This window comes from Acromyrmex echinatior, chromosome 2, assembly GCF_024713525.1.
Source record: "Acromyrmex echinatior isolate Ae372 chromosome 2, ASM2471352v2, whole genome shotgun sequence".
NCBI lineage: Eukaryota > Metazoa > Arthropoda > Insecta > Hymenoptera > Formicidae > Acromyrmex > Acromyrmex echinatior.
In genome coordinates this window covers 10,292,048-10,318,893 of record NC_141853.1, presented here as the reverse complement: position 1 = coordinate 10,318,893, position 26,846 = coordinate 10,292,048, and the positions used below count along the sequence as shown (strand labels likewise).

Below are 26,846 nucleotides of genomic sequence, written 5' to 3'. Positions count from 1 at the left end.
TCAATGACGTAGGTGGCAACGTCATTTGAGAGATGATAGAATTATTCATGACTCTGGGTACTAATAATTACGAGAAGAATTTTTTGAATCCACCGTGAGAATCACGTTATATAATCGTACTTCGTACTTCGATTATTGACGATTATAGAGTAAAGAGAATAAAACAAAAGATTACACATTCAATGGAATGTGCTTGAAACGCAGAAGAACGTATTGAAGCTGGAGAGAGATCTTTTACAGAATTTCTCAGACCTTGTGCAGTTTATAAATAATGACGCGATAGAATAATTATACGCACAGGGTTAATCAGAGTAATTGGAGCAAAGGAATAATCGTGACACTGAAATAGAACTGCTTTAAAATATGGTGAAAATTTCATTGTAAATTTTATGTATCACGCAAAAAAGTAATCTTTGAAACCACATTTCCAGAAGTGTAAAATCACGATGAGATAAAAAAAGGAAAAAGAGCGGATGAAAGGAATAATTTCCGTCCGAATGATTCCGTCAAAACTGGGTCATTACTAAAGATTCGATTTACAAATATATTTTAAATTGTTCATGAAATTTAAAGTACATAATATTCAGGGAAAGAAAAAGATACGATACGAAGAAAGACATTTTGATATCGAATATGGTAAAAATTTTACTACAAACTTTACATATCACACAGAGAAAAGTAATGTTTTGAAACCGCATCTCCAGAAGTGCAAAGGATGGGATGAAAAGGAATATAAAAGAAGGATCAAAGGAACGTCTGAATGATTTCAAAACGGGATCATTATTCTAAGGATTGGATTTACAAACGTATTTCAAATTGCTCATGAAATTTAAAACGTAATATTCAGGAAAAAGAAAAATACGACGCCAAGAAAGATATTTTTATCTCGACATACGTGTTTCATCGAGAGCTTTTCCATTTTTCAACAATCAATAAAATCTATTAATCAATGGACTCCTAGAATTCAAACAATAAACAATATTAAATTTCAAACAATATTCAAACATTCAAACAATAAAATTGTAACTACGAGCATGAGAATAATTATTTAAAAAATATAACAGTTCGAAATATTTGTTAAATTGTGTATTTTAGATGATTAAATAAAGATAGAAGATTCTTTTCACAGAAAAAAATCAGTATTGGCTTTCACGCTCCCTTTTTTTCTAATAATTTTTATTCGTTTATAAAGCCATTTTTATTATTTTAAATTAAAAAAAATATAAAATATCACTACATATGCGATGCAAATTTTGAGCATGAGTGTTTAAACGATTTCTTCTTTCATACGATATTCGCTGATGATGGCTAGAAATTAGCCGAAATGTTCAAATTTGTTTAAAGTATCACAGACGCGTAGTGATACTTTAAACATACTTCAATTTTAAATCATAGCGCACTAATTATCGTGCAGTTATTTATTCTCATTTGCCCGTAGTTATACAATTTTATTTTATTTATATTACATTATTAGTAAATAGTCCTTATGAAAACAAAAATCTTACAAAAACTTCTTTTGAAAAAAAAAAAGAAAAGATACTGGATCCACTCGGATCACTGTACCATTTATTTTCATGGACACGAAAAACGCGCAGCACAGAAAAGACATTCGCGAAGGAAATTGTCAGAATGTGAATTGGGTGGTACATTAACAGCTCTTTCTCTCTCTCTCTCTCTCTCTTTTTCTATCTCCCAGTCAACGTTCCGACCCATTTTAGAGCTTGTTAATTCGCGACGAGCCAGTTAAAACTCGACCAACGTTGTTGGAATGGAAAGTCGTGTTCTCCGTGTTCTCGTCGGTACAATCAGGTACAACCAGTAGGGATAACAGCGGCGGCGGTGGTGGTGGCGGTGGCGGCGGCGGCGGCGGCGGCGGCGGCGGCGGCGGCGGCGGCGGCGGCGGCGGCGGCGGCGGCGGCGGCGGCGGCGGCGGCGGCGGCGGCGGCGGCGGCGGCGGCGGTGGCGGCGGCGGTGGCGGTGGCGGCAGTAGTGACGGTAGCAGTCTCGGTCGGCGCGTCACGAACGACACGCTCGCTGACCGGCGTCGTTCATAGAGGAATACTAGTCGTGCGACCGGAGCAAACGAGGCTGCTCCGTTTTCATTGATCTTCCTGTGTTTGTCTCGCGTGGACCGTCTTCGCTCGAGAGGAACCTCGAGAACGACGACGACGACTACGACGACGACGACGACAACGACGACGACGACAACGACGACGACGACGACGACGACGACGACGACGAAGACGACGACGACGACGATGACGACGACGATGGGATGGGAAAAGAAACGCGAGCACAGTCGCGTGCGACCGTCCCACCGATGAACTCACATTACTCCAGAGCGTAATTCCTTCAGCGGTGGAGGGAAGCCTGCTCGGAGTGATCGGCTTCGTAAAGCAGTAGTACAACGGCAGTCGCGGGCAGCGACGGACCGATCGCGGAGTCGTGTCGCGTGCGTCGATGGTCTTCTCGGCATTCGTCACGCGAAATCGATAAACGGGGACGTCGCGAAAGGGAGAAAGAGAGAGAGAGAGAGAGAGAGGGGGAGGGAGAGAGAGAGAGAGAGGTCGCTTACGCGCGCACGTTATAATTCGCGTCGTGAAAGGTGCTAAAACGAGGACTCGAGGGCGAGACGAGAGAGCGAGAGAGTAACAAAGAGAGAGAGAGAGAGAGAAAGAGAGAGAGAGAGAGAGAAAATAGAGGCGTTCGGGGATAATTGCAGGAAACGCGAGTGAAACGGCGACCGCAGTTGGACTCGACTAGTCGGGAATCCTCGCGACGTTCCGCTTCGCCGCCGCGGAATCCGTCTAGCGGAAAGCAACGACGTTTTGGACGGCCGCGCCGCAACGAAATTCAAGGCTCCTCCTCGAGAATCTCGCCTCTGCGCGGCGCGGAATCGTTGAAATCGTTTACGCGTCCGCGATCGTTTCGATCTTAATGGACCACCGTGATCGCGCCGCGACTTATCATTATAGTAACCTTGAGATCCCACCAAGGTAATCGGAGGGATCTTCCACGAGCGGGCCGGCCGTTCTCTTTGTCTCGACGACTCGCGACAATCCGCGAACGTCGGAGAACATCGGTAGACGCAGAGAAGCGGTACGATTATATTCGCGAGATGAAGAAAAGCTCCAGCATGCCTCGATCAATAGGCGCACGGCCTTCGCCGGACTGACTTCCTCGCGCACGCAACGCGAGACGCGAACGCACGTCGCGTTCACCAAAAGGAACACGTGCACCTCTACGATAACGACGACAACGACGACGGTGATCAAGGATTAGTAGCTTGGTGATCGTCACGGGAGAGAGAGTCAACCGAGTCGAAGCATGTGATCTTCGCGGGGGTTCATCGATCATCACGCCGCTGAAGGAGGGATGTTGCGGCGGCACATCGGCAGGATGACTTAACGTCGGCCGATCCATGCGTGTCGATGGCCGATGCGAACAACGACGGGGTTGTCGGACGGTTGATGAACGATAACGGCGGCGTGTAGACAGGTGGGATATCGTTGACCGCGCGCAAGAAAGTGTGTAACGCGGGTCGCCGCCGTGGGAACGCGAGCGCGAGAGATAGGTAGGAAGCCACAGCACAGGTGGCGGTGGTAAGGACGGGGCAGAGTGAGAGAAAGAGAGAGAGAGAGAGAGAGAGAAAAAGGAAAAAAAGCGTTCGCTGTATTGTCTTAAGGGGCGAGACCTGCAAGGACTATGGGAGTATACAATGGAAGGATGTACATCATGTCAGTATAAGTGAATGACATTACTGAAGGGCGGAAAGAGAGAGTGAAAAGGAAAGAGAGAGAGAGAGAGAGAGAGAGAGAGAGAGAGAGAGAGAGAGAGGGAGAGAAAGAGAAAGAGAGATAAAGAAGAAAAGAGAAAGCAGAAAGAAACCCCAACAATGAAGGAACACGGCAACAAACAACATCCGGCGGAACCGGCGGCGAAGACGCTCAAGTCGCTGCTGAAGAAACCGGGCCAGACCAAGGCGAAGTCTCAGAAGCATCGAGTGGTGATCAACGAGAAGCTGAACGAGTTCTTCGCGGCGGACTACATAATACTGATAAAGGAGGAGTGCTGCGCCGATTACGAGGAGGATTGTGACTGCTGCTACCAGGAGCACGAATTTATGCGGCTGGGTAACTGCAAGGAGTGCCGGGCGGAATTGAACTTGCACTTCGGCATCGGCGCCGGCACCGGCACCGGCACCGGCAACGGTAGATACGGCGAGATGGCGAGGGGTGTAGAACAGGCGTTCTGCGAAAATGCCGTACGAGGAGATCATCGCGGTGGAGGGACCCGCGGAAAGAGTCAGCAGGATCGCGAGGACACGCAAACGGAGGAGGATGAGGAGGAGGATGAGGAGGAGGCCGACGATGGCGAGGAAGAAGAGGACGAGGAGGAGGAGCGGGAGGAGGAGGAGGAGGACGAGGAGGAGAACGTCGACGGGAAGGTGGAGAAGGTAGTGGCCGCGACGGCGGCCACCTCGGTCCAGGAAAGGAAGGACGCGAAGAACGAACGAGTGGATGCGGAGGACGCAACGAAAGGACGCCGGACAAAGGAGACCGCTACCGCGGATTCCCAGGAAGAGAGTGGAACCGTGGTTCCGCCGCCACCGCCGCCGCCGCGGCACGATCAGCAGCAGCAGGAAACACTTAGCCCGCCGGAAGGTTACAAAGACGTGTGCTCTGACAGCGAGATCGCCAACGAGACGGGGCAGCGTGGCCGCGCGTCCGCGTCCTCCGCAACGTGCACGGAGTGCAATTACTACCAGCAACAGGCACCGGGTAAGCCGACTCTAGTTGCGTTGTTACGTAATTTAGTTATTTTCTCGATTAATACCTCGATGACGGAAGACGTAACTTCCGTAACGTCCCCATAATACTATCATTTCTTCGCTTCGACTCTCGCGATGTATGTGGAGAACGAAGATGGACTCTACGTATGTAATGAAATTAAAATACCTTCTTACAGCGACGTTTTTTCCTATGCGGACTATTATGGTTATATTCAGTCTAAGTTGTAATTTACCTGTCGATTATCACACACACACATACACACACACGCACACGCACACACACGCACACACACACACACACAAAAGAAGCAATCTTCAATAATATCTTCAGTAATATATTGAAGGAAAAGCCAATTTTTTTTATTAGAAGCAATTATAGATGGATGATTGCGGAAATCGATTGAATGTTGCAATTTTGCTAACATGAGAATTTGAAAAGAAAAAGATGAATTCTTTGTATGTAACAAAAATAAAATATTTTCTTAGAACGACATTTTTTCCTACGTAAACGATTATTTTATAATCGTCTTATATTAATTCTAAATCGTGATTTATCTGTGGATTATCAAAATTCGATCTTTAATAACATATTGAAGGGGAAAAGCCAATTTTTTTTTATTAGAAGCAATTTATAGTTGGGCAATTGCGGAAATTGCTTTGCCTGAATATTGCACTTTTGTCTTGAGGATTTCGAATCTAATGAAGCTCTTTATATATATCTATATCTATAAATATTCCCTCAGTAGGGAATTAACTGCTCGCAAACAGCAGATCTCTTCAACTCCCAGATTCTCATTTAGATAATTGAAGATTAAGGCATAATCTCTTCTGTAATTGAATAAGAATATATTTTAGTAAAAATATCGTTACTTGATTAAGCGACATTTAATTTTTACAAAAGAACTAATTACTATTTTTGTTCATTTGCATGACTTTTATCTGTTTTGTAAATTTCATCTCTTTTTGTTATACGAAGAAGAAGAATAATGTTAAAAATAACATATAGTAAACATTATTGTATAATATAAAGATAATAACTTAAAATTATGTTAAAAATATGAGAAATGAATACGAATTCTCTACATAAATTTAAAGCAACACCAAAAAGCCATACAAATGTTCTTCTTGTTAAGGAAGAGAATAGTTTCATAATATTCTGCAACGAGCAGTCGCGTAGCACAAAAGCTTAACACAATGTAAACCATACTTGAAACTTTAACATCCAGAAAACTTTTGATACGTACCACCTTGCTGATTAGAGAAGAAAAGAAAATCTAATGCAGTCCGTTATTATCATCTAACAACCGTGTAAAATATTCATTTAAAACACTCGCAACATTAATCATTTGCGGTACCAAATCATAACGGATAGACTGCATGTTGTTCCTTCCTCTTTCCATCCCGATTCTTACGTCTATAATTTCCTCGAAAACTAGGCGCTATTCGCACTTCACTAGTTTATACACTAATTTCTATTTGAACAACGGTCCACGATTTCTATTGACAATATCTGATTGTGAATTCTTTACAGAGAAATTCGTTTGGAAGAATTTTATTTATCCATTTTGTTTCGAATATTCGAAAATTACTCTTATTGTAGAATCAAAGTGAATTTTTTCGGCTTCAAACAAGCTTTTTCTCTATGCCTATTGCGGATGTATATAGAATTTAATACTATTTATACTTTAAATGCTCAATTTGCTGCATACGTATTAAATCTATTACTTTTTCACTATTATTTACAATATAATATTTTTCCCAAAATATTTCTCTGTGACGTTCAATTTTAAAACATGGATATGTTATTAGATAGAATTCGAACGAAAATTATTGTTTGATAAATCAAGAGAAATATACTTTTCTTTCTAAAAATCGATTATATACATATATTTGAAAAATTATAATCTTTGTATACTTTTTTTATAAAACTGTTCTCGTAGAGAACTTTTGCGAAAAAGGAATAACTTCGGAACGTAATAACGTATTACACTTGCTATTATTGTAATAGAATAATAAAAAAAAACATGTTAATTTATATGCTACACTTATGGCATGTATGATGAAAGTAATGATGCTACATATCTGAAGTTAAATCTATCAGCTTTAATGGAAAGGTGCAAATTAGAAGAATTGCATCGTTGTTCAGCTCTTTTCTCACACATAACCGAGAAACAGTCCCACGATATCCCTTCACACAGGATGCGAATATAATAATGGTATTGTTTTTCATGAGTCTAGCCACGGTTGGTAAACCGTTTAAGAACATAGCAGGATTTTTATGCGCATTCTTTAGAAGAAGCTTAAAAGAGAAAAATATCTGAATCTATAAATATTCAGAATCATTCTATTTCGATAGTTACGACGTAACAGTTTCTTATAACGCTTTTTTTTTTTAAACGATAGTTAAAACACAGGCACTGAATCGTAAAATTTTTTTAAAGAAGCATTCAGTGTTTTTATCAGTATCGAAAGTTCATAGTTGCTGTCTGAGAGAAAATAATTCAAATAACATTTTTATAAACATCGGTAATCCGTATAACGCTGTCGTCCGTAATTATATTAATCGATTAAAAACTCTGATCAGGATCTATAATCGCGGTCACGCAAAATGCCAATGTATGTAGATATAGAATATAGGTTTATTCGTGTATATCAACGCTCACCGGAAGCGCGGCCTAGCGTAACTCCGGTACTTCCCCGGGAGATACTCGGTAAGAACACTTATATTTCTAACTAAACGGTTTGCGTTTTATGCTACGAAATAGTATGCCTAAATTTTCTAGGAGTCATATTAAACTAGGCACAGGTGTTTGGGGTTCTACAAAATCTCGAAGTTTACAACAAAAGAAGAATAAAAGATACTTAAAGTACTTTTTAGGGATTGTATTTTACATAACTTATAGTTCCCCGCATAAATTTCACACATGGGTTAAAGAAACTTTCAATGTATAATACATTAAATTCATTGAAACAACGTATTAGATTTATTGAAACGTCTCCGACACAAAAGTTCGCAATGTAAAATCTTTATTGTTCGTATGTACTTCAAAATTCGCAACAGGTTGCGATACATACGAATGAGAAGGAAAAATACATGCATCTTCTCCTAATGTGACATTTTTTAATAAATCACATCCAAGCTTGGACTCAAATATGTAGTAAAATTATACAAAGCAAATTATATGTAAAACAGACTTTTACGAACTTTTTCCATTAAATACATATTTTTTCTTTGACCTCAAGCAAAATTATTATCTTTGCTTGGCATAAGATCAAAGAAGAAATATATTTAATGGAAAAAGTCCTTTTTTAATTCTCGCAACTTTTGAAATACACGAAATCGCGATATTTCATGATATAATATTTTACCACTGCAAACTCTTTGGTAAGTCAGAAAACAAGCTTCGTTTTCTTGTGACTCGGTAAGTGATATATGGTAAAGCATTACGATATAGAGGAGTGCTAGACTAGAAACTGCAGAAGTTATTCCAAGCTGTCAATCGCTCGATACACACGGTGCGACTTTGAAAGTACATTAAACATCGATGGCCATCGCTTGGTTAGACCAATAACTATTCTAATTAGGAAACTCCTTCGATTTTGATAACGTTTAAATGAGAAGTTTCTCCTTTAGAAATACCACAATTCTATCGTCAAATTATTTTAAAAAGAACTCTTTTTTTTTACTTATAGATAAAATATTCATTTCTTTAATATAAATATTTCAATATAAAATACATGTATATCAAATATATACGTATCAAAATTTACAAAAATTGGGTCTTATTTAAAAAAAATTTAAATCTCGTACAGCCAGAATCCATTATGAGAAGTAGATGCAATCAATCTGTCTGAGATTTCACATAATTTCGTAAGGAAAATTGAACAGTTGAAGATTGACGAACGTACAGTCTTTATATACGTGTTTTTTATTTATTTATTTGACTTTATCTATTGTCGAATTTATTTTAATTTATGGACTATTAATATTTTTTCACGATAAAGTTTTCACTTGCAACTTAAGTAGTGCACGTTAATGAATGTATATCAAAAAGAGGGAAAAAAATGGCGTTCGATGAAATTTCCAGGAAATGAGAGGCTGGTTTTCTCTACCTGAGAAGTGATCTCAATAATCAAGGGAAAGTACGCGATTTCTGGCACACCATATATCTCTTCCGCGTATCTGCTACGACATCGTAATACACATACCTGATAACAGATAAAGTTTCTAGCGAGGTCTTAACGAGATACTGCAGTACAGAAATGGCATTTGTATCAGACACCTCGACTTCGCTTTTCGCGGCCATTAATATGGCAGATTTGACGCACTGCGTAACAAATTCTGCAAGGATCTCGTATTATCCAAAGATCGTTAGTGAGTTATAATATATAGTATACGTTTCACATATCATCTTTATTGTCTTGAAACATGTAATAAACACGCGTGCTTAATGGAGTCATAATAATGCGCATAATTGCGTAAAGGCGTGAGCTAAGACGTATGAGTTCGATCTTGCCTCTTATGTTCCAGAATGCGAATCGCAAACGAAGGATCGTGGGAATGAACAGGATACGCAGGGCAGCAAGGATACGGTGCACGACGGCAGTCAGAGAAATTTGCAAGAAAAACAGGATAAACAACATCGGGCATCTCATCCCGGTATATCTTTTTTTCATTTCAAATTACTTGAGTATTTTTATTGCGATTTATTTTTAGAAATACAATCTGTTCTGCAGGCAAACATTTATTTATGTCTTCGATTGCATCTAAAACAGGAAAACGCTACATGCTTTCAATCCTTACTATAATCCTCTTACCCTCTTCACAACTTTCAGGCTGCCTTTTCATATTTTGCTGTAAACTACTTTAACTCATTACCTATTGATATTCATTCTTCTTTCTCTGTTTGTACTTTCAGATTAGTTGCTTCTCGTATATAAGTGAATATATTATATCCATCTTAAGTATTGTATTCTTTAAGCCTCAGTTAATAATTTCTTTAATCGCCGATTACATTATTTATTCTATGAGCTCTTACATCTTTATATATCTGTATATATTAATGTATGTATCAATGTTTATGATCTTCTTTCTATTTATGTAAAGTTTTGTATCTGATTATATTTATTATCATCTATTATTCTATCATTTTTATTTATATTAAGTTGAACTAGAAGAAGAGAGTCTTTTTTTACGTAGCTTTCTGTAGCTTTTGTATTCGCATACATTCATTATTATTATTATTATTATTATTATTATCATCATCATCATCATTGATTTTATTGTCATTTTTAATTTTATTGATTACAATAAAGGATTGAGGCTTGTAAGAGCAGCATCGTTGTTAATGCTTCTTCTTTTGAAATGCTGCTCTCTAATATCTCATCTGTATGTAACATCTTTTATCTCTTGCGACTTTAATAAAGCTATTGTTATATTATAGTATTATAATATTGATGTAGTTCATGTAACGATCTTTAAAAAATATTATGAGGCATTGTGTAATGCGGAACGCAAGTATTTCTTTTACATAGATAATTCATAACTATGTAACCGATGATCATTAATTTCGAAAATGACATAAATGAAGATGCGGAAGACGATAAGTTCGAGTAAATTAGAGGAGGTGCACGTATCGATCTAACTAACGCTTTCAATGCAGCATGCAATATTCGAGATAAAAATTTTATATGGTAAAATGTTATCTCGCGTACTAAACGAAAGCGTTCGAAATTTCATTGCGCGTTCGCGGTGCATTTATTTTTCTCGTTTGATTCAAATATACGGTAACTTTGTTCCTAGATCTGCACCATCGTTATCTCGTGGAAACAATAACGATGACGACTGTTACGGAGCGACGCATCGTGCGGGAAATTAGCGAGGAGGAGCGAAAGGATTGCTTCGGGCGATCCGATACGGATAAAGATAAAAGCGTTTGCGATGCCCCAAAGGATAACGGTTTTAATCCGGCGCTTTGTCCCGGGACAGGCGACTCGTCGATCGTTCACGAGAACGCGGCGCAGTTCACCACACGGTGTAACGACTCGGACGTCACAGAGGATCGTGAAGGTAATGCAAACGCCAAAAATTCGACGGGCAACGACAAAAGAGTAGCGACGACGGTGGAAGCGGAACGCATCAGCGATCAAACGGCAACGAGCGAACAGTCGCGCGAGCAGGACGCGAAAGAGCTGTCCCTCGTTTTCAAACTGGGCAACGTGTCCCTCGCTAGTAACAGCTTGAAGCCAAATTCCGCGGTGAGACAACTCTTTCCCAACCCAAAGTTCATCTCGCCACCGCCGGTACCGGCTAACAAAGTGAACTCGTCGACCGGCTCGGAACACTCTCAGGATGAAGCGCAGAAGTTTCTGATTACCGCCGAGAGTCTGCGGCTGTTCGATGCGGTTAAAAAGTCGACGGTCCCTGGTGGCTCCTACGAGTCGCCAGAATGCGAGTCCAGAGAGTCGATCAAGAGATCCATTGAGCGGAACACTCTGCGGCGTAGTCTGATCGGCAAGTACAACACGGTAACGCGTAAGAAGAATCTGCGGCCAAAAAATCTGTCGCTGGAGGAGCGAATCAGGCAACTCACGTGCGTCGATCAGGACGATGAGAACCTGGACACGACCGATAGCTCTGACAATACGAATTCCGCGAGCGATCCCAAGTACGGTGGAGATCTCTCGATACGAACGTCGCCATTGGGTGAGGAACGGCCTATGTGCGAGTCGCTGCCGGCGAGTGTAGCCTCGACGGAAACCACTGCCATTTTAACGATGGTGTCGACGAGATCGAACTCCTTGACGGCGGCGACGGCGGCAACGACGACTACGGCAGCTGCGGCGGCGGCAGCGATGGCAACGACGGCGAGCGCGTCCACGAACACGCATGGGTATAATTCGATGGGAATGCCGATGTTGGTGACGGACAATCCACCAAATCAGTCTACCTACAGGAAGATCACGGATCTATTTGCGCATAAGAAAAACATTCAATCGAATCTACCAGATCTCGGGATAGGCCCGGGTGGAAGAAATCTTCTCGCCAAAGAGTGTCAATCCAAAAACCCGTTGACGAAGGTGAACTCGGATGTGCGAAGGCAATTATTAGCGAGTCTGGCACCGTTATCCTGTGTCACAGTCAACAGTTCTGACAACCAGGACGACTATTACCGAAACGACTCCAGGATGTTGGCATCCTCGAACCGTGAATCGATAAGCTATAACTCAGACTCGTCGTACAGTTTAGAAGACATAGAAGCAGCTCTGAATGGCGACGACAGGAAGTATGCCGGTCAACCGGATGTGACGAGATGCACGCCGATAGGCAGTAGACCCGACATCGGCGATAATACGGCTGACGAGTTGCTCGCGTTCGTCGAGCAGGACAAGTCGAGGATGGAACGAATAAAACGCCGTTACAACGAGCCAGAGGATCGTTACACGTTCATTAATGGCTACCATTCCGAGGACAAGGCCATAAATACATCTGAGAATTATGACGGTAAGGGCATTAAGAATCATGATAGCAAGGACGCGCAGGCAGACAATGAAGAGGAAGAGGAAGATGACGAACTCAACGATTATGGGTTCAATCGACGACCGTCGGTAACGGGTATCAAAACGCAATACGAGGCTACCAACGAGGCTATTCATCGAGCACGAGCGGCTTGTGCCGGTGCAGCTAACAATGATGCGAGATCTGGCTCGATATGGCCGATATATTGCGATGTAAACGGCGACAAGATCGACGCAAAGTCTATGTTGACCGCTGACGGAGTGGACGAGGCGATTCCCATACCTACAGACGCGTACGCCACGATGGGGAGCTTCGAGCGGGATACAAACACGATCAATCGCATAAACACAATGCAGAAGCAAATCGATGACATATATCAAACTATTGCCGAGAGCACGGCGGTAACAGCGAATATCCAGGGTATTTCCGAGCACACGACTTATCTGGAGAACGCGATACCGCGGCAGTTCGTCAGAACTCCGTCCAGTGACGGTGCCGCGCACCTGTACGCCGAGCACAGAAATGGTCATCACTATTTTCAAGAACAACAGCAGTTGTCGAGCACACGCATGCTGCGTATCGCGGGTGGTGGTGGCGGTGGTGGTAGTGGTGGTGGTGGTGGTGGTGGTGGTGGCGGCGGCGGCGGCGGAGGAACCAACGGTGGCGACGATATCGCGGGTGCAATATACACCAACACTCTGTCGAAGATGCAACGTCGCAACCCACCGGTGACGATCGCAAACTACCACTGTAACGTGATGCCCGGCGGTACCGTGCCTGCTGTCAGTACCAAGTGCTATCGCACTATGTACTTTGTGCCATACAGCGGCATGTCGGATCCCACGTATCAGAACATACAGCGTATCCTGCCGCCGCATTCTTCTCCGAACTACGCCAGCCACATCGAGCGTTACCCGTATCCTCGTTTAAACAAGACCAATCAGCAACAGGCGTTGTATTACAATACGAATCGTTCCGCGACGTCACATTCCAATTTAAATGCATCACCACCCATCCCGCCCCCGCCTCCGCCACCGCCACCACTCGCATCCGCCTCCAACCCGAATTCCATACCGTTGCAGAGTGTCCAGCAGGCCTTACACCTGCACATACATCCTCATCAAACTGAAGACTTCCGCTCGCCCAACATCGCGTTTTCCCCGGTTCCTCACTCGACGGTACATCCCATGCAATTTCACCATCATCAGCATCAGCATCAACACCAGCATCAGCATCAGCATCATCACGAAATGGCATCGTACCGCGTGCCTATGGCGACGCAGCAATCACCATCCTCGTACACGGTGATCGCGCCCTCGAGATGTATTCCAGCGAGTAACCAGGATGGTTATCCGTTGTATCCGGCTCACCTGGCACGCGGTGCCGCTACCGCTGGTACCACCGCGACTGCTGTCGCCGTCGCTGCGGACGTGCAAACGCAAACGATTTCCATCGCGGCCGCTTCATCGTTTTCATCATCGTCATCCTCGTCGTCTTCCTCCTCATCGTCCTCGTCATCGTCTTCGGCATCGGCGTCCGCCCTGTCGTCTTCGTCCTCGTCCATATCGGCCGCTGCCACCGCTTCCCTAAAATGCACCGGGATCATGACTAATAACAACAAGAACTGCGAATCGGTTCTGGGTACATCTTACGGTAGCAGCAATGCACAGTCCGTGTCAGGGAACATCGCTCCACTCGCGTGCCCGGCGTCATCATCGTCAGCTGCGACTGTGACAGCCGTCGCCGGGTCTTCGGCAACGGTAATGCAATTACCACGCGTCATTAATACGTGCGCAGTAACAGAACGCGGAGTTCCCGAAGGTGCCGCCAGCATGCCCGTCCGAGACTTCCCACAGTCGGCTCTTGGTCCGGCGAACTCGGCGTCACACGTCCTGCTGATGTCCAACTCTTACGTCGATCCCAATACCAGTCTCATGTCCGCTCCGGCCAATACTCCAAACACGGTATACTACGCCATGAATGTCTGAAGAGATCACGAGTAATTTATAATTGCGAAAAATGTTCGAAACACGCCTGAAAAATCTTGCCTGAATATAAAATGTCTTTACGATGTCTTGTGGATGTTGTCCGGGAAGTATTAACTCGTTCGCTGCTATGACGAGTTATTTTAATGCGATTCGTAAACAACAAAGGCGTACAGTAGAGAGATTCACCACGTCTTTTCCACCAGTGACTGCACACACACACATGACAGAAATTACTCGTTGTCATCTTAAGACAGCAACATTTCTTGAGGAATGATAACTAAAAAAGGATTAAAATGCAGTTCTATCTGAATTCTTTTTCAGATAGAACTTTTTCAATTCGACTTTTGTCTTCTTCGTTTTTCTAATTTTTTTTTACTTTTTATCTATCCATAGTTTCAATGTTGCAATACCTTTCGACGGCTGATTTTGGTCAAAAAAAATCATATCCAAAGAGTCTGTTTCCTTCGATTGATAAACGTACGAGAAATGAATTTTTAAAGAGATGACGAGACTGACGAGAAACGTCTCTGTGTGGGTACCGAAATTTTAAACGTTCTTCAGACACGGAACACACGCATTGCGAACTTTTCACCAATATATATATATATATATATATATATATATATATATGTATATATATATATATATATATATATATATATATATATATGTATATATCAAGAATAGAATAAAAACGTATATATGTGTACATGTTGTGCTAGATTTATATTTATATTAAATATTCGACATTATTTTCGTTACTAACGTATGCGACTATCCTTCATGATATATCCATACGTTTTATCGCGGTATAATAACATTAGTTGGAATTATATCACTTTACACAGCTCGTTATCACAATATTGTAATACTGTACAAACTTTCTATGATATTGTAGATATCATCGCGTAGATCTGTGGTTCTAGATTTGTTCCTATCTACAACTTTGTAGATATTGTGACAAAGATATCGATAGTACTTTGTGTTAGATATTACCATCATATTTATGATCTGGCGAAGTTGTTAATTAATCTTCAGTTTTTAGCGACGAAACTTTGTAAATCACAGTTGTTCTAGCCGCCTTAACGTTAAATTGCATTGTACGGGACGACAAAGTGGGAAAAGATTTTGTCACGAGAAAATATGTCGTAAAATTCTCTCCCGTAGAGAACATGGCTGCCACGTGTATTTATATTTCACGAAATTTTTCCAGAAAGGAGAAATTTACTCTCCCATTTTACTGTGTATTTTGTAGTAAAATTGCTTCGAATTTTTCTTCTTAAACGGAGAACGCTGTTCGTGAATGTCACTTATACGCTTCATGCCAAATTAAGACGTATCGATGCCTCTAGTCAGTATAAAATTAGTCTACGATAAGAGATAGACGCAAACGCCAAAAATAAAAAAAAAAAGGAAAGCTGCGATTCACCCTTACAATTAGTAGTTAATTTCTTAGCGCGTCATTTTGATTGACAGGCCGCCGCGCCGGGAATCCCCGGATCGTGTAACGGGAAATACCCTGTGGGCCCATTAGACGTTAATTGAAACCAAAATTAACGTAACGTATCTGTTTACCGGTATGTAGAGAAGCGACGATGTTTAACAGTGACGAAATTTCTTAAGAACAAGTATTATGTACGCACAGGGAGTAAGTACAAAATGCTCTACGATGCTAGAAGACAAAGGTATTTGTTACGACGCGCTCATCCTTCAGTCACACATTTATATGCATTTACACACACACACACACACACACACACACACACACACATACATTAAGAAGACGTACCAGTTTCATCGGGAACTCGTTGAAAGTACAACCATGATTTCATGAATATTATCTCATAGTTCGCGTTCATATATCATCTTATTCTATCGAAGACTTGATGGTATGCAGTATGAATAGACAATATAGGGACATACGAATCTACCCCTTTTTTTAGCGTAGCAACTTTCGCCGTTGATCGCTTCACTTTCGAAGCCCGTACCCCCAAATACATACAAGTAGTCCCTTTAAGATGAGATCGAAGAATAATCGCACGGCCTATTACAATTTACTCAGCGGAAAAACGAAATAGATACTTATTTATTTTCTTCGTGCCAAATCGTTGCAATGACTCGCGATGTAGCAAAGTACATGTCGCAACATTTTTAAGTGATTGAGATATTATAAGGGACAGGTTACGATAGAGATGTTAAACGCGTCTGACAGTCAATTACGGCGAACTTATGATCTTGATAGGAATTAAAAAAGAAACCAAGTGGAACGTTTTTATCACACCGAAAGGATGAGACGGATGCGATTCGATAACAATTTCCATTTAGTAGATGTTAATCGATCGTAACGATGCGACAAGCGTTGGGAGGTGTCACTCTTCGACTTGTTATTTTCCCGCGAGAGTGTTAACACATGTATTGTTCAAATGATAACTTTACATAGTATGCTACTTATCACGGTGATACGTGAAGCATTAAGAACGGCGTATATCGTGAATATAGAAATTATATTATTATTTATAAACACAGTTGATATATATTATATATATATTGTATATTATATTATTTATATTTATATATGCGTAAAAGATATAACGATTAGGTTCGATTCTGTTATAGTGTTATTTAACACAACCGAGAGTTCTCGCATAACGCGGAATTCAATTGGAAAGTGATATGCGAAACTGATTCGCGATTTTGTTGATATAGGGCTTAGCATACATACATAAAGCTCCCTTTTGTCGATGAATTCTACGCGTTTCACTAAATTCACGGATACAGAAAATAACTCTGACCTTTTCGTGAGAAAAGGTTGAGTAGATATATGAAGTAACTCCGGTCTACATCACACATTGGCGGTATATAAATAAATTATGGTAGGTGTGTATATTCTGCGTAAAACAAATGTTGCGTGTCGACAATATAATATGAATCGTTGTATTGGTACGATCTGTTTACTTAATTAACATACTTCACTTTTAGTAATCTTATCGCGACGCGCAAAATGTATGCATCGTGCGATATTGGAATCCGTTCATTTATCGTATGTCTTGTGTCTACATTTTATGGGAACTCAATTTGTGACGTATCAATCACAGGATATACCTGCATAATGTGATTATAATGTGTTTAACATATTTATACCAAAGTTACATTGTTACAAAAATTAATTATACCATTGTTGCAATTATTTTGATATTGTTCCATATTCGAAAACGATTACGAGAAAAACTCGTTTATGAGATTTTAATTTTACTATATTAGATGATTATCTTTTAGATCCGTAGAGACATTTAATGTTCTTATTATTAGAATGTTAATGCTCCTGATATTTTTATACCACGTATTATAATACTACTTTTAGAGGGTGGTAATCAATATTATAAGTATAGTTGTGTGGAAAAACGGGTCACGAGTTCTATTCCAAAGGATAATTTTATAAAGAAGTATCCTCTGTGAATAGAGAGACTCTGCGGTATTATTGTGTTTACTAAAATTATAATATTCTTGTTATGATACTATCACTTTCTGTTTTTCATATTTTTTATTTTCCCCGTTGTTGCTTTCCATCTTGCAACTTTCTTATCTTATTGGAGATTCATGAAATCTCCATGAATTGATTTTAATCGAACGAATCGATTGCTCTTAACACATGTCTCTTAATTATTGATTTTACAGTGAAAAAAATTAGAACGAACTTATATAAGTGTACAAGCCAAGTGTATATTAGTATTAATAATGGAGAATATTCTCCGGATTACCTTCTGAGTAATTTTTTGAAGTGAATCTTCGAAAGACGCGAAGGATATCTCTTGGGATACACTAAACTCGTTCATCTTCCACGTCTCGCACATTTAATCTGTCAAATCTTTCGGCTGGAAACACTACGATCCCTCGGGTAATCGAGAGATACATCTCGTCGCAAATTTTACTTCTCATTAATAATTTTGTAACCAAAGATTTGCTTGCTGCGAATTTGCTTTCGTTATCAAATGTAGTACCTTATCATAAATTTTATTACTTGTTATGTAAGAAATGGGATATTGGTAAAGTTATTCTTGTTTTAATAAGTGAAGATAATAATTTGTAGACTTCTTATTTAATGTTAAAGAGTTTCTGAGGAACTTTACTTGTAAAAACAATTTTTATTATTTATATATTCTTTGTTGACCTTTTCATACACAACATATATATATATTATATGTAGATGTATGTGTATTCTGTGACATTTTATCGAGACATAAGATCTACCATAAATGAACGCCCGTCTGCACATTGTAAAACATGATACATTTCATATACATGGGGTGATTCTCTTGAGACCATCTGTTCCTCATAAAAACAAACTTTATCAAAGTTCTGACTATAAACGAATACCGTGGGTAGTTCGCGACATAGGGAGTAATTTAACGTACGTGCGTGTAATATTCAACGAGAGTACTTAAATGTACAGATTTTCGATTTCGAAAGGTATTTGTAACAACCGCATATATGTATTTTAAGTATTTGCGGCGACTCTCGTTCGAAGGCGAATGCAAGCGTACGCAAAGCGATGTAATAGCGAATCGATTAGTACTATATAAGTCGTGTATCATTTAGGCTATTCGGATAATAATTGTTGTACTTCTTATGAAATTAGAGAATTGCACTTTAACGCAGGATATATACTTTGTTCAACACTCGACGATCTCCGTTCTTTGCATAAGACGACGCGAAGGAATGCAATGTGGAACTCCGCAACTGTTGAAGTCGTGCAGTTACGAGGGAATAATTTAGGGATCGCATTTCTGCATCCCCAGGGCGAAAACGCGATGCATTTACATTCATCCCTTACAGAAATTCAATTTAATACTGAAAATTACTTGTTTTGAACAGTAATGTTTTAATATTCAAAATAAGTAATTAATCATTACTTTCCATTATGAAATTTCTGTAAGGGATGTTAGAGACGCGAATTATAATCAAGGAGGACACGTGGAATTAATCTAAAGGGAAGATCAGAGAGAATCTTTGATTTTCTTTTTTTTTTTTTCTTTACATCAAGCGCTAATCGGACTTCTCGGAAGTTTGATCGACTCCGCAAAATAAAAAGCAGAAGAAAAATTAATGAAAAATTAATCACGCGCTTTGATGTTGAGATCAAGAAAGTTACAAAAAGTTGAATCGATCGATTTGCCTTCCGAGAAGTTCAGTTGTAATTGCGAACGCGCGGAAGAACTCGAATCTGTGAAAAATCGAGGTATTTTCCTCACAAAGTATGTAATTGAACATTTATTACATTTTTTCTTAGCGCACTCACAAGAAATATGCACGTTCACTCATTCATTCATTCATTCACTCTTATATAGCGTACAAGATAGATCTATTAATGTCTTATTATCGTGATCGATCGATAAAACTCTGTGCGAGATATGCGTATTTATATTATGACTCCACCTCATGTACTCGTGTAAAAGACCCTGTCGATTATTATAGTCGTAGTATCGACAATGTTAGCGGCTACTTTGTATCGAGTGCTCTTAACGGTCTAATATCGATGGCACTTAACACGTGGCTCCGATAAGCCCGTCGTATTACGTGTACTTTCAAAAGGAAAAAGTCTAGGGAAATGCACGTATACGATGCGAAAAAATTCGATGTCTTGCGCGTATTGGAACGCGGAAGATTAAAAAATATCTAACGTAATAAAAAGCGACGCGGACCGTTAAGGGTTAGCGTTTTGTATAAGATGAATGTATGTGAGCCCATTGAATAATCCACCCCCCCCCCCTAAAGACGAAATTTTTCATCGTGTCTTTGATCGCGTCGCTTATAAGAAAGCACGTTACATTGGAACACTTTGCGACTCCGCAATATATACAAGAGAAGCAATAGGACAAGTGCCAAAAGTTTCATCTGGAAAGCACAACATCCGAAGCACGCATTATTAATTCAAACAGTCCACAAACAAATCACTGTGACATTAAAACAACGTCAAAATGGTTCCAAAAAATTCAAGAGACATACCAAGTCAATTAGAGAAAGACAAAATAACTTCATTCTTAACGTCAATAAACAGTCAAATTTTGTAACGAAAATCATTATTTTAATTTTCATGACGTTAAAACGAAGTCATTTTGATTTTTTATTGACTTTTATGTGTTTTTCGAGAGTAATTACTAAAAGTCATCTTGCAATCAATCACAATTCATTTTAACGTTATTTTAACGTTACGTGACTTGTTCTGTTTGAGAGCTGTTTGCTGGCCATACATGCATTTCTGTAATTAATTTAAAAGAAGAAAGGAAATGAAAGAAAGGAAAAACGTATGACAGCGAGATGATATTAGAATTTACGATTGGTTGGCGAGACACGTATATAATTGAATTAGAAGTCGTATCGTAAATTACGATATTGCAAATTTTTTCTTGCAAAGGATAATTGCGCGCGGGAGAAGTGTGAAGTATTTGAAAAATTGTGTGGGAATCGGGTTTTCTATTTGTGTTCTAGAAAATCCTGGGACTCGGTAATGCGAAAAGGAAACATAGTTGAGCCATTCGTGAAATTTGTAGGCATATATAGGACGCTCGCTCGAATTATCCTGCTTGTCGAGCACGTTCGTTAACCCTTTAACGCTGGAACTTTTTAAATTTTATAATTTACTTAGAGAAGACTAGAATTTTTTCTTAGTACTTATACTAACATTAAATTAATTATTTGTACTTTGTTAAGTTACTTATCTCTAAAGTGTGGACAAATAATGAAATTAAAATTAAAATCGTTTTTCTTTAAAATGTTAGAAAATAAGTTCTCGAAGTGATCTTATAGACGCTCGTGACGTTAAAGGGTTAGAAACATTTTCTCCTCGTCACTCGATGCATCTTCTTACATCTTTTAACGTCTCATCTATCCTATTTAATTTCCGTCTCACATTTGCGCGAGCGGAACGTATTTGGGATTTGGGACGTAAGACTTTTGCATTTAGAGTCTAAATTCTAGACTGATTAGCGACCTGTATAATCGCGGACATTTAAAATGTGTGGGCATATTATTCTGCAATATTACGTAAAAGTGTAATAAGGTAAATGACAGCCCGTCAACCGGACGGATATGACGCATAGGAATTAGATACTTCATTCTAGAAGGACCGGCATGTTTCTGTACCTATATCACAGCAGCCTTTCTAGATAAATTATTCTCGCCACGGAGACGAGGATTCACGATTATCAAGACATCGGAGGTGCAATAGACACGAAGGATAAATATAAAAGTGGGATTATCGATTTGATATTCAAAATTGCGACCGTTAAAGTGATCTTTTTAGCGTTAGAAAATTTTTATCAGAGATTCTTACACGAGAAAAGTTGTAATAACTACGACGACATGTAAGTTGCATAGATCACATAATACGCATGATGTTATTACGTCGACTGGCCAAATATCTTGATGATACATACCAAAGAGGATAACAAAGTCACGGAAGTGAATAGAGGCTGAATACTGAATGATGGGGAGATTTATTTTCGGAATCTCCAGAATAATTTAGATCGCGTGAACGAATATCCCAAAGCACATTTCTAATCGATGATAAAAAAAAAAGGAGATAACTAGGTATGACATCAAAAGCAAAATGCGACAAAGTACGATAGATGTTTGTGAGAGGCAAGGTGGAGCAATTACGAGCGAACTCGCGAAGCGATGATTTTTGGTAGCAAGCATACTTCCAATGTGTCAAAAGTACTTGATTATTTAATCGTAATAAAAAAAAAAAATAATAAAAAGTAAAACGAAGTAGGATGCGGAAAAATAAGCGTCCGATCGTACCATCAAGCTGTTTAGTCTTCTGCGCACCCCATTTGTAATGTACGAAGGTAATCACGTAAACGCGCTAAGCCATGAATATTAAATGGGCGAACATAGAAAATAATATTAGACGGCAGAGTATCTTAGCTGATGTACTGCGTTAAGAAGAGAGAAAACGAGAAAAAGAAAAAAAAACAGACGTGTAAAAGACAGTACGGAGTGATAGATTACGTCGGTGCACGCGAATATAAATGATGTTCTTTCATTTAAATTCAGGACACACCCATGGCAACCAATGAGATACGCAAGGAAAATTTTACATGTATATTAACTCTCAGATGATAATACTAATAATAACATACTTATACATAAGAAAATGTATATATATAAATAAAACTGCAGCTCTATATATATATATATATATTATATATATATACATACATTGTTATACTATTATATACTAGTTGGTTTTCTTTAAACATCCCTTATCAAAATACCGATCAACTTTTCCTCACTGAATTGGTAACTCCTGCACTATATTAAAAAACAATTTATTTCTATTATTTATATGTTAATCTGAAACTGAATCTGGATTGGATGAACAAATGCAAATGAATAACAAATGGCGCCGTTAGTATTGTACATTACTTGCAATTCGTTGAAGAGAGTTTGCGATTGTTTGTTTAGTTTAGATCCAGTTTGTTTGTTGAGAATTTACAATTTACGAGAGAAGTTCGCGAGTAAAAGAGAATGTACGACAATCTTCAAACACCTTCTGTACGTATCTTGCATATAGAAGATATTGTTTTAAAAGTCATATCTTTGTCGTATCTGCAGTCATTGATAAGATTTAATATTAAAAATCAATTTTATGAAATTTCTTGTAACTATTAAAATTGATGTAAATATTATTATTTTTATTATTATTATTATTAAATTTATTTAGATATATTTCTTTTTACTTTTATTTGCTGATCTGATCTCCGTGCGAGTAACGATTATAGACATTAATTAACAATTAAAAAATATAGCTATTAAAAATCGAAAATAAAGATTGGAGCATAAATCGAATGTGAGGAATAAATGACAGAATCTTAAACGAGTTTCTAGATGGCGATAATTTTAATTATTTTTCCTTCTTTAGACAATCGATAATTTCTGTTAGAAAAGAGTTCGCGTGAGAGATTGTTAAAAACATGATTACTTGATTATATTTGTATATATAATATTAATTTTAATTTACGCTATTATGATGATATTTTGAAAATATTCGATCTTTATTAAAATCTGCAATTATATTATTATCATCCGAGCTCGATTATCCACGTGTGATAATGTAGAAAAAAGTTTTACCGACACTGATTATCATTATATCGATCGAGTAAAGAAATATATCGATAGGTAATCATCAATCGATAATATAGCGCTCTTTAAGTCTTATCGACCTCGTTCGATAAAAATTACAATAATATTTATCTGCGTGACATCCTCATCATAATTGTCCTTCGACAGGTAAATCGTCCTACCTGTCGACCTCGACTGTCAGGTGTCACCACACACGCGGTTCGCGGGACCGGTGCCACCGCCCTTTGTACATGTCGCGCCCTCGGTAGACCGGCCCTACATTGTAGTTGTGCCTTGTGGCGCGATCGCGAACATCGCAAACAACGAAGACGGGAACGGCCGTAACGCGATGTAATAAAACGCAACAGAACAGAACGTACAACGTAATGGCGATATCCATCCTTGAGCACCACTGTTCGTTTAGTGTAAATGATGTCTAAATGGTGACGGAACCTCCTCGAACCGTCTTGTAAGTGAGTGTCGTCGCGTGAGATTGTGTGTGCGCACGTATGATATACACATATATATCTATGTGTACGTATCTATACGTGATGGTTCCGATTCGGGGCTCTCGTACGCGCTCGATGGTCGAGCATCGTCGCGCACACATCGCCGCACCTACGACGTCGGGCGGCGCCGCGAGATCGGCGAGCAGCAACAGCAGCATCGCCACCCATTATTAACGACGACACGAGATCATCCCATTCCCTTCCGTCATCATCATCGTCGTCGTCGTCGTCGTCGTCGTCATCGTCGTCGTTGTCGCCGCTGTCGCCGCCGCAGCCGCGAGGAGGACACGGTGTAGCGGTCGACGGAAGCGGCCGGCGGACGCAGCGGTGGTGCCTCAGTGATCAATGAACTCTGGTTGACGCGTGTCGAGACGTGCTGGCAGCCACCGGGGCACACCACCGACGACCCCGGTAGACGTACGTATAACATATAATTACTCAGCCCACTTTTTTTTCTTCCTCTCTCTCTCTCTCTTTCTTTCTAAATAGACAAACTATATCTTTCTTCTTCTTCCGCCTCTCCTTTACTCCGCTTTATTCCGCGATTCGTTCTCACGATATACGAACCATCCGGGTTCTCTCGCGGAAGAGGCACAACGCGCGAAGGGCGTTCTAGAGCATCCGTCTACCACAACGACGACGACCTATCGGCTTCCATTTTCGGTACGCCACCGCCGAGGAACTCGCAATTATGACGACCACGCACTTTATATGCGAACGGACGTGCGCGGGCGGCGCGGCGGTGTGTGGCGTTTGCTTATAACTACCTATAACGCGCGGCGAAGCGAGGTGAAAGCGTAAACGTTAGCACGCATTAAAACACGCATCCTCCCGCGTTCCATCCTCGACCGCGGTCAGTTACGGGACTCGCGTGAGGCGTCTCTCTCTCTCGTGACGACTCGACGTCGTCCTCGTCGTCGTCGCGGTTAATCGCGCCTGGCCCGAATGGTGTCCGTTTCTACTTTAATATAGCTTAATTTTAATCTCGGCTCAACCAACTTGTCGTCTTTTTCTAGTTTTAGAAAAAGATGAAGAGCCAAGATTAAAGTTGATCTACATTGATAAAAACGAGCATCGGCTACGAACAGAAATTTCATCCGGATATCATTTGATTCTTGTTTAACATTCGGAGAACAGCAAGGATAAAACGATGTCAGACTCTGAATATACACTCGACTGAACTTTTTCAACGCGGCCCTGAGGACCAATAAATCTAATGCTCGTTTCTACCAATGTAGATTAACTTTAATCTTGGTTCAACTCTCTCTCTCTTCAGTTTTTTCTAACTTTTAGCACTAGGGAAAGATAAAAAAGAAGATAAAAGTTAATCTACGTTGCTTGAAATGGACGTTAAGACCTGTTTTTTTTTTCATTTTTTTATTAACTCGTGGTTTGACATTTAGCTATGGCTGATCATTAAGGCTGCTTTTCTTTTAGGAGACGCGGCCGAAAAAATGTCACTCTATCCTTCTTGACATTTTCCGAATAACAAAGATAGAATATTTGTGTCCTACAAGAAAAATAGCCTAAACTAATAATTTTGCAGTGAATAATTTTCAAAGTTTACCAGTTACTTTAAAAGTTACTTTAGTTTAGTGATTAATCATAGATAAAAAAAAACACGATTTTTACATTATCGTTAAGTTAGGCGAAGCTGCGTCCAAGTTAACTAGAAAGTGAAAAACGTAAGTTTAAGAGGAGGAAGGTTAATCGGGGCGAAACTAGCGGTACCGGAACGAGGAAACGACGCGGGGGACTCCGCGTGACTTACAAGGATATACCGCAGCGCGTTATGTAAACACCGTCGCTTAGCGTCGGTTCTCTGACGACGATCGGATAGATAACGACGCGAACCCGAGTTACGTCTTGTCCTGTCTCGCGTATCCGCGCCGCGTCGTGAGAATGAATCGATGCGCTTTTAAAAAGACGCGTGTACGGTGACAGCCGAAAGTGGAGCAGCGCGTCGGGAATAGAAAGACGCTCGTGTCCGCTTTGCTCCGCTTTGCGAGACTCGGGGTAAAATTGGCACGTATTCTGTTCCTTCTCTCTTTGAATCTCTCCTGTCCCTTTATCTAGAAATAGTGCGAGTTGCGGGATAAAACAAGTATTGTCTCGACACTGAGATAGGCCGCGTTCAGCAGAAACGTTTATTTTGCAAAGTTTTCTCCGCTGAGATTAATCTTTTGCATCTTAAAGTGTCATCCAATCAGCGACAAAAAATACTTTCAACAGTTGTAAAGTAACTGATTAGAGAAATGTTTTGTTGCTATTTTTGAAATATTCCATTATTTTTTCATTTTTTTCATATGTTTGATTCTGTTATGCAGTCTATTGTGATTACTCGTTTCCTGTTTTTAATAAAATCATTAGATCGCTCAACAAGCTCACGTAAGTTGACTATTCTTATTATTTTATACGTGAATATTTTTTGCAGCTGATCATACATTGTAGGTTCTTTATCTGATCTTGAATTTCTTCCCATGAGATATATTTGAAAACAGAATCTCTTATCTCTCCTAATTCTCTCGTTACAGATGATGACATAATACAGACACACATTGATTGTCTCTTTTATGAAAATACGCATTAAACGATTGCTCCGTAAAACAGACTAAATGAATCATGATGAATGATATAGAAAGTTTTGGCATGAAGGGGGCCGGCTCGAAAATGCCTCACAGTCATTCGACGCCAGCTGGTGTAGACGGAGGTAGTAGAACACCTCCTGCAACACCGCGAAAAGCTGGAAAGATGCTGGCAGTTCGTGTACAGATGTTGGATGACTCTATTACAATGTTTCAAGTGCAGGTAAAGACTACTTATTTCATCCTCAAATAATATCGTCTCGTAATATCTGAAATGCTTACGGCAATTAAGTGTTAAAATACATGAAGGAAATTGTACAGTGAAGCTCT

At 40.0% G+C, this 26,846-nt stretch overlaps 2 protein-coding genes across 5 annotated transcripts in view; both read left to right on the top strand.

Moving 5' to 3' along the window:
• The first annotated feature begins 1,946 nt into the window (after positions 1-1,946).
• LOC105148090 (uncharacterized) lies at positions 1,947-22,534 on the top strand. Its single transcript, XM_087416664.1, has 3 exons — positions 1,947-4,781; positions 9,324-9,452; positions 10,596-22,534. Exons 1-3 carry the CDS (start codon positions 3,896-3,898, stop codon positions 14,297-14,299), a joined length of 4,719 nt encoding a protein of 1,572 aa, XP_087272790.1. The 5' UTR covers positions 1,947-3,895; the 3' UTR covers positions 14,300-22,534.
• A 1,106-nt stretch (positions 22,535-23,640) lies between these two features.
• LOC105148048 (FERM, ARHGEF and pleckstrin domain-containing protein 1) overlaps positions 23,641-26,846 on the top strand; it is a 36,689-nt gene continuing 33,483 nt past the window's right edge. Inside the window, exons 1-2 of one of the 4 annotated variants that reach the window (XM_011059514.2) lie at positions 23,641-24,348; positions 26,466-26,739. In XM_011059514.2, coding sequence (XP_011057816.1) covers positions 26,554-26,739 — 186 coding nt within the window. In that variant the 5' untranslated portion in view covers positions 23,641-24,348; positions 26,466-26,553. The other 3 variants (XM_087416657.1, XM_087416655.1, XM_087416654.1) reach the window with 3 other exon arrangements.